Source organism: Osmerus eperlanus, chromosome 13 (assembly GCF_963692335.1).
Source record: "Osmerus eperlanus chromosome 13, fOsmEpe2.1, whole genome shotgun sequence".
Taxonomy (NCBI): domain Eukaryota; kingdom Metazoa; phylum Chordata; class Actinopteri; order Osmeriformes; family Osmeridae; genus Osmerus; species Osmerus eperlanus.
Window position 1 is genome coordinate 14,243,978 of NC_085030.1, and position 14,640 is coordinate 14,258,617.

The 14,640-nt window shown below is 49.2% G+C and overlaps 1 protein-coding gene and 1 pseudogene across 1 annotated transcript in view; both read right to left on the reverse strand.

The window, feature by feature from the left end:
• LOC134032883 (phospholipid-transporting ATPase VD-like) overlaps window positions 1–2,656 on the reverse strand; it is a 15,967-nt gene extending 13,311 nt beyond the window's left edge. The window contains 1 exon segment of the mRNA XM_062476939.1: window positions 2,609–2,656. Within this exon segment, the coding sequence (XP_062332923.1) occupies window positions 2,609–2,656 (48 nt within the window).
• A 2,020-nt stretch (window positions 2,657–4,676) lies between these two features.
• Window positions 4,677–14,310, reverse strand: LOC134032753 (gamma-aminobutyric acid receptor subunit alpha-4-like; annotated as a pseudogene).
• Between the last annotated feature and the right edge of the window lie 330 nt (window positions 14,311–14,640).

The following is a 14,640-nucleotide window of genomic DNA, read 5'->3' on the forward strand; positions in this document are numbered from 1 at the left end:
TGGAGAGACAGTGTTGGGGTTCAGGAGAGACAGCGTTGAGGTTCAGGAGAGCCAGTGTTGGGGGTTCAGGAGAGACAGTGTTGGGGTTCAGGAGAGACAGTGTTGTGGTCAGGAGAGACAGTGTTGGGGTTCAGGAGAGACACTGTTGAGGTTCAGGAGAGACAGTGTTGAGGTTCAGGAGAGACAGTGTTGTGGTTCAGGAGAGACAGTGTTGGGAGTCCAGGAGAGACAGGTTTGGGGTTCAGGAGAGACAGTGTTGAGGTTCAGGAGAGACAGTGTTGGGGTTCAGGAGAGACAGTGTTGGGGGTTCAGGAGTGACAGCATTGAGGTTCAGGAGAGACAGTGTTGGGGTTCAAGAGAGACAGTGTTGTGGTTCAGGAGAGACAGTGTTGGGGTTCAGGAGAGACAGTGTTGAGGTTCAGGAGAGACAGTGTTGGGGTTCAGGAGAGACAGTGTTGAGGTTCAGGAGAGACAGTGTTGTGGTCCAGGAGAGACAGCGTTGGGGTTCAGGAGAGACAGTGTTGAGGTTCAGGAGAGACAGTGTTGTGGTCCAGGAGAGACAGCGTTGGGGTTCAGGAGAGACAGTGTTGGGGTTCAGGAGAGACATTGTTGCGGTTGAGGCGAGGGAACCACCGCTGAGCGGGGAAATCTCGCTGTTCCGTCTAAAAGCATCCTCCATGACCAGACGCTTACTAAGGCTCCGTTTTACCTCAGAAATGACCAGACGAATGTTCTCATAGCTCGAGGGAGCAGACTGACGTCACTCCCCATTCACTGATACTCACAGTTTTAGTCCACACACACACACACACACACATACACACGTGGGGCTGAAGGAAGCAGTGTTTTTTCCAGATGAATGCATGCATGGACTCAAGAGTTGAGAAGGATAACCCTTCATAGAGAATGGACGTACATTACATGGTCACTGGGTCTAGAGATCGCTAAGAAGAGAGGAGAGAAGGATGGAGAGACTGGGACAGAGGGCTGTGGAGAGAGAGGAGTGAGAGATGGAAGGAAAGGCAAGATTGAGGGATGGAGGGATTGATGAAATGTGAAGGGAAGGAGGGATAAAGGGAGAGGGGGGGTGGTTGAAGGGGAGAGAGGGACTGAGGGATGAAGGAAATCCAGGGAGAAGGATGGAAAGACGGATAGAAGGCTGGTAAAGGGGTTTCTGTTTCAAATCCCTGTGGCCCCTCAAGGCATCTCCATCCTGTGTTCTCCATCCTGTGTTCTCCATCCTGTGTTCACAGTTGAGTCTCTTCACAAACCTTCACTGTGGCAACCTGGGTCTGAGCAAACTGTGTTTCCACTCACACATACAGTATGTAATGAAGTATAACGCCAACACAAGGAATGAAAAGATGCATGAATTCATGTGATATAAATTTAGTGATCAATATCAATTCACTAAGAAAAGGCCTCTATTTGAATATGAAGATCTAGGATTGCGATCTTATGAAATCCAGTCCATTCAGATCCATGCGCATGGGTATGGATCACTGCATCAACAGAGCTGGGATTGTGTGAGACAAACGCACATCTTTTTTCACCCCTAAATAGCAATCCATTGATATGTGCCGTTATATAACGTCTCTATTTTCTCTCTCCCATTCTCCAAGGGTTTCTATGTTCTGTATGAGTCTCTAAACCCGCCCTCTATATCCCTCTTGCTCTCTATCTTCAAGTTGATGTAACAACAGAACATCTGCGGTCGTAATTGAACAACCATAAACCAATACGAATCAATAAAGACAGCTGAAAAATCACCGTTATATGTCAATGTCATTGCTATGAATTTTCTCCGGATTTCAGTTATCTGTCCAGCAGGATCGATAGGGGGTGCTCTTGGTATACAGGGGGAAGTTTTCCCATGTCCCCTTCAAGCCGTCTCTGCACTCAAAGTCACACACATGATGGTAGAATTTAACTAGCGGCTAAATTATCGCCGTAATTATCGTCCAGACTTGTGTTAGGCTATTAACGAAAATATACGTCATCACTCCTGAACTGCCAAGAGGAGGGGGGGGGGGTCATTTACGTACACGATGATGCGCTTCTCATCTTCAAAGTGAAGTGGGTTTGCCTACCTCTCACCCCCCAAAAAACGGAGAAACACATTGATGATGCGATTGGGGGGTGGGGGTTGACATGCGATTTTTGTGCGTTTTTTTTTCCATGAATGCATGCTGTCATGTCAACATAATCGTAGCTAGAGAAACCGTTTGACACGTAGAACAGACAAGCGGCACTCTCTCTCTCGCAGCGCGCGGGGCTGTGCGTACAAGTGCGCCAGTGAGCGTGTGTTTTGAATTCAAATGCAGCCAACATCATCCATGGCCGAAAACGGCAGAGAGAACGGATTCAGCCCTGAAAATTACCCAACAACAAGCAAGAGCGATTCCCGTTCAGAATCCCTAGCATTGTCAAAATATTGTCACACAATTAACAATTCGGGAATTTGATGGTCTATAGCCTACAATAGGCTATTTTCTCATGTTCAACAGTCACACATGACGAGAAATCATAGGTAGGCTACCTGGGTAACCTTGGGAATAATAACACAATACAAAACAGCGTTACGGATTTAGAGATGAACATAGCCTACCATGTTGACTTCTGACACCATGTCTATGCTTGCGATGTCTATGTTCATTCCGACCGCCACCGGCGCACCTGTGAAAAAGACACACGTTAGCCGACTCTACGGGAGAATGACTGTTTCATCACGAAATGTCTTTACATTTGGGAACGCTATACAACATTTATCTTACCTTATGTTGATGTTAATAGCCTAGTGCTGTCTTGTGATCAAGAGACAACTCCTAATTTTAACATTATGGCCATGAAAATTATCATCTTGTAAAAAATATTAATAAAATCAGTGACACAAAACCCTGAGTAGTGGTAGCATAGACTGAATCGATGATTAAGTTATAATGTTCTCTGCGTAAAGATAATGACATCAAATTAGATGGTAGTAGAGAGAATCTCGGAGAGGCAAGGGAGGATGGGGTTATTAAGTGTTTCAGTAGGTTTAAACACTGAGGGCCATTACTATAGTTAGATACAGCTGGATATGTGCGATAATACTGACCGGGGGGATCGTTTCACCAGGAGTTCATAACCATGTAACGCACGTCATAAACGCATGCAAACATGCCATTCAGTTTCTTCACGTTTTTTTCCTCTTTACCTCGAAATCCGGCCTCAACCGAATGTCATATCCTTTCATCAATCGGTCCACCGTGTCCTTCACCAGCGGCATGTTGCTTGGATCCTTTGCGTCCTTGCTGTTGGTTATACGGGGCATGCAAACACATCTCATTAGTAACATGTTCCACACATGCACGGGCACACGATAGCCTCTACGTGCCATGCAAAGCAGCAAGTGTGAACCGAATTAATTACCTTTGCACGCAGACAAAAGTCAGAAATAGCGGTAAGGTAAAAATTCCAAAGCGGTTCTTCCTCATCCTCCCCATCGCAACAGTTTTGATGTGGTTTCGGGATGCGGCTGAGGAGGTACGAACATCCAACTTACTCCACACAGCGCAGAAAACCCAATGAGAGGCGCATGCGTGCATCCTACCGGCAGATGAAAGGCGGGGAGAGGGATGATGGGTGGTGAAGCCGTTTCTCTTGCAGAGAGAAATTAAAGGGGCAAGATGATGAGCGTCATGAAGAGAAAGATTAACACATCTATGACCACGGTAACAAGCGGTTAAATGACACCTAATGTAAGACTACAATGGACAATCTAGAAAGGATTAGAAAAATAACATTATCTACAGTTAAAAGTCCAAATAAGTTTATTTTGGTAATGTCGTGGACAATGAAGTTAATTCTGTGTACAATGACAGCATGGTTCAGTACACAGTAGAGTTGTTTAAGTAACAATATTACACAATGACAGTCCTGTGTTCCCTACCTTGAGTCCTGCATATAATGTTTTAATTGAAGCATATAAAATGACAGAATCTCACTGTCTATATACACATGGAAGCGTGCACACACACACACACACGCACACACACGCACACACACGCACACACGCACGCACGCACACACACACACGCCCACAAACACACACACACACAGCAGGGTAGAAAGTTCAACCGTGCCATGTATCCATAAGCACACAGTACATTTACACAGTCCTATAACTTGACTAGGAGGAATGGCTTTAAATACAATCAACCAGATATTAAATTCAATGCTCAGTAGTAGTCTTATGTATTTCACACAGGAAGCACAAACACAGTTGCAATATTATGATACGCATATACAAAAATAGAAACTAAAAGCAATATAATAAAGAGTGGAGGGGTAATCCCTGAGTTTCATGGCCTATGAATCACAGCAGAACACAACACACAGCAGACCACAGAGACGGAGACACAATAACATCCTGAAACAGCCTTCTGTTCTCAGGTTAACTACCTTACTGAGGCTGCAAGGAGAGATGAGAGAGGGGAAGGGGGGGTAGAGACGAGAGAGGGAAAGGGAGGGGGGTAGAGAGAGAGGGAGAAGGGGGGGGTAGAGAGGGAGAGTGAGGAGTGAGGAGAGGGAGAGGAGAGGAAGAGGGGTAGAGAGAGAGAGGGAGAGTGAAGGAGGGGTTGGAGAAGGAGAGGAAGGGGGAGTGGAGAGGAGAGAAAAGAGAGAGAGGGGAGAGGAGAGAGGGGGGTAGAAGAGAGAGAGAGGCTCCTCTAAATTGGCTTTGATCTTGTTGTAGTGGGTGCTGAGCTTCTGTAGAGGGCAGGGCTTCTGAAAGCATTGGTTCCCTGTTGCATCACCAGTTACAGCCATCACAGATTATATCATCCACTCTTTTAGATGTGTTTCTTGGGTCGGTGTGTTTGTGTGTCTGTCTTTAGGGCCAATAGAGTAGTGTGTTGTATGTCTGTGTGTGAGCGTATAGGGTGTGTGTGTCTATGAGAAAATGTGTGTGTGTGTGTGTGTGTTGGGGGGGGGGGGGTACCCAGTAGGGTTATAAGCTGTGCCTGTAAAAGCCACCTGACCCGTGTCTGATCTGAACACAGGTGGGCAGCAAGCAGGCGAGTGTGAAATGGACAGATGTAGGAAGCGGAGAATAAACGAGTTTTTTGATTCATTTCTTCTGTCAGATGAAAGGCAGAAGGTTGCTGACGGTGTTTTCAAAGAGGCTCCCTTCCATCCATCCTTCAATCCATCCATCCTTCCTTCCTTTCTTCTCTTCGCCTTGTTGATCCGGTCTCATACTGCTTAGTCATCTCTGTCAGTACAGAAACAAACAGTCAGGAGATGACTACTGACCAGTGCTTCCACACACACACACACACACACACACACACACACAGAGGAACATGTAGAGCGCCGAGAGCTGATGCTCTTCCACGACACCCCCCCTGCTGTTCCTCCTGTTATTACAGTGCAACAGCCAGAGAAACACTCTGACAGGAACATGAGAGACATGGAGAAGATCTACTCTCCTCTCACTGTGTTACGTAACACACAGCTTCTCTTCTCCCTCCCTCCTCTCTCTCTTACTCTGTCTCTCTCTCTCTTCTCTCTCTCTCTTACTCTGTCTCTCTCTCTCTTCTCCCTCTCTCTTACTCTGTCTCTCTCTCTCTTACTCTCTTTTACAGTATTTCGTACTCTCCTTCTCTTCCTATAAATTTCCTCAAAACCCTCTGTGATCTATAAGAAACTCAGTGTGATGCTAGGGGTACAGTGAACAGTCTCTTCTGGAGAAGTTGAAACAGCAGTGAAGCCCTGTCCCCTGTGGAGAGCCAGCCTGGGCAGCAGACTGCTGGCATCTCAGCAGCCTCAGGTAAACCTTGTGGAAGAGCTGGCTCCTTTTATGCACGCAACTCTCTTTTTTCACCAAATTAATCGAGCGGCCCGGCACAGCCTACAGTTACGGTTCCCTCTGAATGCGATGATGAAGCCGGCCTGTGCTTGGCGTCAGCACAGCGAGCAACAACACCACCAACATCACATGCTTCTCTCCCCTTGTCTACAACTCTGGGGCTGTTACAGCATCACAAATTATTCATGTCTTTGCTGCCGAGATAAAAGTCTTTGACTAAATCTGTGGCTAGTTATTGTTCCACTGCTTCTATGGTAATTAGAGCACTGGAATCAGCCAGGTCTGGAAGGCAGCTTCCTGTGAGATACGGAGCCGTACGCTGGATGACAACGGTCAACGTTCAGACAGAAGGACAGATCTCAAACCAACTAGTTGTTTTTTCCCGCCAACACTACTGATAGAACATCACAGGCTTCCTGTTAGCATCCGAATGAACACAGAAATCGTGTTGCTTATTGTGATAAAAGCTATGGGGTAACCCCAAACAATCCCCTACACTCCCCCCCCCCCCACACACACAAACACACACACCACCCCACTCCCCCCCACACAAATACACACACCCCACCTCCTCCCACACACCCCACCCCCTCCACACACACATGTGACATACCTGGGCTTCTCCATGGTGTCCTTGCCCAGGTAGATGATCCAGTAGACCAGGTTGAAGAGGCCGAAGGCCAGGGGGAAGAGCACACGGGAGTAGTGGTCTATGGGGCTGGTCCCGGCCAGCTGGGGGATGGGGGGCACGGCCGAGCCCTGCTGCAGAAAGATGGGCACCGGGGAGCGGTAGCTGATCTCACTGCGACACACCGAGTGGTTCCTCTTCTTCAGACCCTCCCTTGGGGGGTGCGGCCCCGGCGAGGTCTGTTGGGCAGGGGGGGTTAGGGTTTGGACAATCTGGTGAGAAGAACCTGGGTTTCCAGAGGTTTTTGACTAATGGAAATTATACTGATGCTGTGCACATAATTGAATGTATGGGGAGTGGGGGTGGGGGGGCGTCATATTGGTCATATTGGGTTAATGTTGGACACAGTCTGGTGAGAAAACGTGGGTTTCCAGTTTTTAACGTAAATTACATGGATGCTGTGCACACTATGTAATGTATATCTGGTTGTGAACTAGTTCATGATGGACTGTGAGAGCACATAGAGGGATGTCTGTCAGGTAAAAAAAAAAAAAAACATGGTTGTGTGTTTGCTGCTGGCAGACACCTCTGGCCCCATGGGACCACTCTGTGTGCGTAGTGTGTTGTGTGCGCACAGGCTTGTGTGCGAAAGAGTGTGTATATGTCTGCTTGCGCCCACAGGCCTGTATACACCACAGCAGGTAGGTAGTTGTGTCCAAATGCCCATAGGACATGGTAGGAGATTACTGTGCTCTGCTCTCCTAGCTATAGTGGTGCTGTGCTCTCACTCTCAGGCTATTTATAACCAGCCCAACCATGAGCCCCTGCATGAGAGCCGTGTCCCCAGGCCCCACACACACACAGGCTTACAGCATTAGCATAAAGCGAATAGCTAGCTAGCTAGCTAGCTCCCAGCACAAAGAGACAAGAACATGACAACTGTAGGCATCGCTGTTTCACGTGTGGTAAGCTAGCGTGGAAGCAGAGACAAAAGGGAAGGCAGTCGGATTTAAATCGCCATTCCACGCCGCATCTTCAATTCAACTGTTTCATGAGCCACTACGTTTATTTTGGTTTGTTTCTATAAGATTGTTACAGAATCTGTTGTTTTACCCCTCCACGCCTCCCTTTATACCCTACAGCCTTTCACTACTTTCTCACACTCACTCCTACCTCTATTGCCCCTTCTCCATACTCTACCCCTCTCACTCGGCCTCCCTCCCTCCTCCCACTACCTCCCTCCTCCCTCCCTCCTCCCACTCCCTCCCTCCTCCCTCCTCCCTCCCTCCTCCCTCCCTCCTCCCACTCCCTCCTCCTCCCTCCCTCCTACCTCCCTCCTCCCACTCCCCTCCCTCCTCCCACTCCCTCTCTCCTCCCTCCCCTTCTCCCACTCCCTCCCCTCCTCCCTCCTCCCCTCCCTCCACCTCCCTCCTTCCTCCCACTCCTCCTCCTCCTCCTCCTCCTCCCTCCTCCCTCTTCCCACTCCCTCCCTCCTCCCTCCTCCTCCCTCCCTCCTCCCACTCCCACTCCCTCAGTCCTCCCTCCCACTCCCACTCCCTCCCTCTGTACCTCCTCCCACTCCCTGCCTCCGTACCTCATCATCCTCCTCGTCGTCGCTCCCGCCGGCCGCCAGCATCTCCAGCTGCTCCAGGCGGGCCTGCTTCTTCAGCTTGATGGTCTGCAGCGTCGCCTGATAGTTGACCGCCGCAAACTCGATGAGCGCCGACGCCACAAAGGCGAAAACAACACGGCGATGAACCAGTCCATGGCCGTGGCGTAGGCCACTTTGGGGAGGGACTGGCGGGCGCTGATACTCAGGGTCGTCATGGTGAGCACTGTGGTGATGCCTGGGAGAGAGAGAGAGAGAGAGAGAGAGAGAGAGAGAGAGAGAGAGAGAGAAGATGAGAGAGAGAGAGAGAGAGGAGAGAGAGAGAGAGAGAGAGAGAGAGAGAGAGAGAGAGAGAGAACAGAAAAAGGCTCTTCACAGTACAGTGACTGTGTATCCCATATGTATACAGCCATTAATAAATATATATATCATATATCGTACCAGCCACAGTGCGTGCTGGGACAGACTCCTTGTTGATCCAGAAGGAAACTTGCGACAACACCACCACCATGATCAACGGGCACGTACGTCTGGATGAGTAGTATCCCAACTTCCTCTGCAAACAGGAAGTGAACAACCTGGACAGAGTAGGTGGCCTGGGTCAGAGACAGGATGGATTGAGACAAGAGAGGAGAAGAGCAGAGAGGAGAAGAGCAGAGAGGAGAAGAGCAGAGAAGGAAAGAGAGGAGAGGGGATGAAAGAAAAAAGAGCATGATTAAAGGCAGGGTGACGTAGAGACAGAAGGCTCGCCCTTGCTCGTCCTTGACTTAGAGCACTATAGATGTATCTCTTCTTCGAGAGAGAGGGGGAGTGGGAGAGAGAGAGAGAGAGAGAGAGAGAGAGAGAGAGAGAGAGAGAGAGAGAGAGAGAGAGAGAGAGAGAGAGAAGAGAGAGAGGATAGCTATGGGGGGGTGCAGAGATATGGAAAAGAGGATAGAGTGAAAGGGGGAAGATGAAAGGACAGAACAAGAGGGATATAGTGGAGGAGAGAGAGGGAGAGAGCGTAGCAGGCACACTGCTACAGTGTGTGTGTGTGCCTGTGTGTGTCCTGTGCGTGGCGTACATGTGTCTCTCTGGTATGCTAACTGGGCCACATCGCAGGGAGTTGCCTCATCCCCTCTCTCTTCTTGGTTGGGTTCTCACCAGGGGAACACCGTGGCTCTGCCTCCCCCCTCCATCCCTCCCTCCTCCTATCCAGTGTTCTGTCTTCCCCTCCCCTCCCTCCCCACTCTTCCCTCCCTTACCACCTCCCTCTTCTCCACTACCGACTCCTCCTCCCTCCCCCCTTACACCTGTCCTACAACCTCCACCCCATCACTCCCTCCCCCCCTCACTCTCCTCCTCCTCCCTGCCCTACAACCTCCCTCCTCCTCCTGCCCTACAACCTCCCTCCTCCTCCTGCCCTACTACCTCCCTCCTCCTCCTGCCCTACAACCTCCGTCCTCCTCCTGCCCTACACACCTCCTCCTCCTCCTCCTGCCCTACAACCTCCCTCCTCCTCCTGCCCTACAACCTCCCTCCTCCTCCTGCCCTACAACCCCCCTCCTCCTCCTGCCCTACAACCTCCCCCTCCTCCTCCTGCCCTACAACCTCCCTCCTCCTCCTGCCCTACAACCCCCCCTCCTCCTCCTGCCCCTACAAACCGCCACCCTCCTCCTCCTGCCCTACAACCTCCCCTCCTCCTCCTGCCCTACAACCCTCCCTCCTCCTCCTGCCCTACAACCTCCCTCCTCCTCCTGCCCTACAACCCCCCTCCTCCTCCTGCCCTACAACCTCCCTCCTCCTCCTGCCCTACAACCCCCCTCCTCCTCCTGCCCTACAACCTCCCTCCTCCTCCTGCCCTACAACCCCCCTCCTCCTCCTGCCCTACAACCTCCCTCCTCCTCCTGCCCTACAACCCCCCTCCTCCTCCTGCCCTACAACCCCCCTCCTCCTCCTGCCCTACAACCTCCCTCCTCCTCCTGCCCTACAACCCCCCTCCTCCTCCTGCCCTACAACCTCCCTCCTCCTCCTGCCCTACAACCTCCCTCCTCCTCCTGCCCTACAACCCCCCTCCTCCTCCTGCCCTACAACCTCCCTCCTCCTCCTGCCCTACAACCTCCCTCCTCCTCCTGCCCTACAACCTCCCTCCTCCTCCTGCCCTACAACCTCCCTCCTCCTCCTGCCCTACAACCCCCCTCCTCCTCCTGCCCTACAACCTCCCTCCTCCTCCTGCCCTACAACCCTCCCTCCTCCTCCTGCCCTACAACCTCCCTCCTCCTCCTGCCCTACAACCTCCCTCCTCCTCCTGCCCTACAACCTCCCTCCTCCTCCTGCCCTACAACCTCCCTCCTCCTCCTGCCCTACAACCTCCCTCCTCCTCCTGCCCTACAACCTCCGTCCTCCTCCTGCCCTACAACCCCCCTCCTCCTCCTGCCCTACAACCTCCCTCCTCCTCCTGCCCTACAACCTCCCTCCTCCTCCTGCCCTACAACCTCCCTCCTCCTCCTGCCCTACAACCTCCCTCCTCCTCCTGCCCTACAACCTCCCTCCTCCTCCTGCCCTACAACCCCCCTCCTCCTCCTGCCCTACAACCCCCCTCCTCCTCCTGCCCTACAACCTCCCTCCTCCTCCTGCCCTACAACCTCCCTCCTCCTCCTGCCCTACAACCTCCCTCCTCCTCCTGCCCTACAACCTCCGTCCTCCTCCTGCCCTACAACCTCCCTCCTCCTCCTGCCCTACAACCTCCCTCCTCCTCCTGCCCTACAACCTCCCTCCTCCTCCTGCCCTACAACCTCCCTCCTCCTCCTGCCCTACAACCTCCCTCCTCCTCCTGCCCTACAACCCCCCTCCTCCTCCTGCCCTACAACCCCCCCTCCTCCTCCTGCCCTACAACCCCCCTCCTCCTCCTGCCCTACAACCTCCCTCCTCCTCCTGCCCTACTACCTCCCTCCTTTCATCCGTGCGCTAGGCTCTAAGCCCTTCAGTTCTTTTTTTAAGGCGGACCACGCGAATTAGGCTTGACCACTTAAGCTCAAGGAAATCTGTGCTCTTAGCTAGCCTGGCTGCAGCTCCGTGGTCACTGTGGGGAGGTAATGGACTGTGTTCCTTTACAGACCTGGGGGATGCTTCTGTTTTAGTCTGCCCCCTCTTCAACTCTTAGATTCAAACTGTAAGTTCAGACCACAATCTTTCATTCAAATAAGCGTACAATCAAAAGGCTGTCTAGACTGAGTCATTTGCCGCTATGTGTAAATTTTCTAAGCCGCTCAATGTACGAACCATCTAGGAAGAAAAGAAAAAGTGAGATAAAAGTTTCAATATCTCGTTGTGGATCATGTTCAACGCAGTACACTATAACAAGACGTTCATTAGAAAACAAACGTATGGCTACCTGTGTTGGACTTGAAGGTCTCGCTGGACAGGGTCTGTCCCACCAGATCGTACTGCAGCAGGCTCATGGACTCCTGAGGACAGTCCACAGATGCTATGAGGCCCTTCCTCCACGTGAACACGATCTCACTGTTGGTGTACGCGTCTGTGACCATGGAGACGAACGGTCAGACTGGACACACGTGAAGCACTGACTGACTGAATGACTGACTGACTGACACAGTGGCTCACTGGCAGAATATTTACCGGGAGGATCATAGTGAATTAGTAATGAGTAAATCTACTTCATTAACTTCAGGGGAGAGGACCTAAGGGAAAGCAGGTACCGCAGATCAGAGACAGAAGAGGCACACTCACAGCTGCCGAAGCGGAGAGGACAGGCATGGCCGTCCATGGGGAAGTCCATAAGTTTCATGGGGCAGTCTGCACTGACGGTGAGTCTAAGAGAGACATTTACATTTTACATTTAGTCATTTAGCAGACTCTCTTATCCAGAGCGACTTACAGTAAGTACAGGGACATTCCCCCCCGAGGCAAGTAGGGTGAAGTGCCTTGCCCAAGGACACAACGTGATTTTGCACAGCCGGAAATCGAACCAGCAACCTTCTGATTAGTAGCCCGATTCCCTAACCGCTTAGCCATCTGACTCCCCTCGACACACACACACCTGTTGTAAACACAGTGCAGATCCTATAGGACTGTGACATCTAGCAGTGCTACTATAGGATCCCATTCTCCTTTTCTGAACCGATGCAGCCCATACTGGAATTACAATACATTTACCTCACTCAGGTTTGAATACAACATCTGTACCCTTAACCTCGTAGTCCATATTGAGGGATGCTGGGTAATGTAGTACTGTACCTCATGGTGTAGAGAACTGTCCCGTTCTTCATGATGCGGAAAAGCTTGTTGGGTGTGGTCATGTTGTGGGCCAGGGACCTCTTAGAGTTCCTGAAGAAGGTGTCTGGGGTCCAGATCTTGTCCACCATTTTGTTGTTGAGCTTCAGGATCTCAATGGGGCCCTCGAACTGCAGTCGCTCATCCACCCACATTTGGCGGAAGAACATGTCCATTGTAAACTCCTAGAGATGCCAAACTTGCTGTTAATATCAATAGAGTTTGAGATAGAATTGGTGAAAGTTCTAGAGCCCAAGAGGTACTGAAGGACAGTTTGCCACTGTCCATGAGAAGATGTGTGGAGGTGACATCAACCTACTGCACACTTTTCACAGACTGCTACTCCACATGCAACAACTCTGTGATAGGAGGCGGATATGTGTTTCAATATTTACCATTTCAACATCTGATACTGGTCCAAAACTGGTCACAAAGAAGTCTGTTTTCACCTCAGTGACCGCACCTGAACATAATGTCCAGAAAATATATGGAATTTATGATACCCTCTTGTGGCACTGCTAGGTATATGACATTCAACGCTTTCTACCGAACTGATCAAAATGTCCAGGTTACAAGTAGTTTAAATCCAGTTATTTCCTGTAGTTCTACTACATTACAGGCCTAAGTAGACAATCACTACGCAAAATAAAATGAAATTAGTTCATATGTAGGCTAATTATCTAGGCTATTTAAACATTCCTGCAACAATGTACACATAACGTTGTAATTTGTAAACGTCACCTCCAGACCCAGGCCGCAGTCGGTTGTCATAACCGTCCAACAGACGGTCCAAAATACGTGTGATGTTGTCCGAAGATATCCGGTCGTTTCCATAAACATTTTCTAAGCTGTGAAATATTACAAAAAAAATATAACAATAAAAACATTTTAAGACTGCGAAAAAACGATCGTATGAGGGTTGAATACAACGGTAGAGGAGAATGTACGGTCTCTATGTAAAGGACTCTATTAAGGACGATAAAGAGCGGTTGTTTGACTCACCAGGTCAAAACTGCAAATATCAGTGTCCAAAAAGCCATTCTCAGCCACAGGTGTTGGCTTCTATTAACGTTATGAGCAACTCATAATCAATAAATTAATACAACAATTGTCTAGTTTTACAAACACCTTTCTTTGTCTTCAACGATCTTCACTGAGTGACTTTTTGGCGTGGGACTCGGATGAGCAAGTAATCTAATTAAAGGATTAGCTCAAGTCCTCTGTGTTTAGACAACCATAAAAAAATTAACGCAAAAGCGTTACTAGCAGTATAATCTTTTATGGTGTTTCTCATATTTTCCTTTTTTTAAAGAGCGCATTCACTGATAAAAGGCTATCTTGTAACAGTTTACTATAACCAAGTTATTGGAAGTCAGAATGATCTACTCTTGTGCCTCGTGTATGCTTCCACCAGGTGACGCCATGTGTATCCACTATAAATCAGTCTAACTGTCCTGGATGATCGCAAATTTCAACCAACTGCAGTCATGAGGTGGCGACATCAACTAGGCTACACGGCAATGGGAAGTCGCTATTTACAGTTTTTCACAATTGCTAAAACACATTTCTTGAAACAGTCACCCATTTTCTCAAAACTGTAAACACAAAATCTCATCTTGAAGCACTATTTACAAAACCTCTGAATCCTCTTGCAAAATGAATCTTTCACCTCAAAACCTTTACCTGTGCTCAAAATCAAACACTGCTCTCAAATCATAAACAAAGTGATCAAAATGATATACACTATCAATCAGTCAGTAAACAATACACAAAAAAATAGAAAACACATTGTTCAAAACATATAGTTCTCAGGGAGATCTCAAAACAAATTTCATATTTATCCCTCATTGTCTTTTGATGAACAAAAACATGTTTTATCATAGTAGCTCAAAATTGATCAGAAATTACTACTCTGCTTTGCTCTTTGCAATTGTTTTGTTCTTTCTCCTCTTGTACCCCTATACAGTACTGTTCCCTGCATCTCACTACTCACAACTCACTCTTGTTCTTTGTTGATATGAACCTGCAATCAGTCAAAATCTATTGAGCAGTCAGTACTGTTACTGTAACAAATGGAAAGCACAATGTTCAGGGCCATACAATTTGTTCATTGTACAGTATACAGACTACAATGCACTGTACTACAGTATACAATACTGAAAGGGACAAAAATCAAAGGAGTAAACACGTGATCAATGTGCTTCTTCTTGTCTTTGGGCTGGGTTAGGCCAGAGCACTTCGTCGACATCACAAGCAATATTTTCCCACCTTCAACAACCT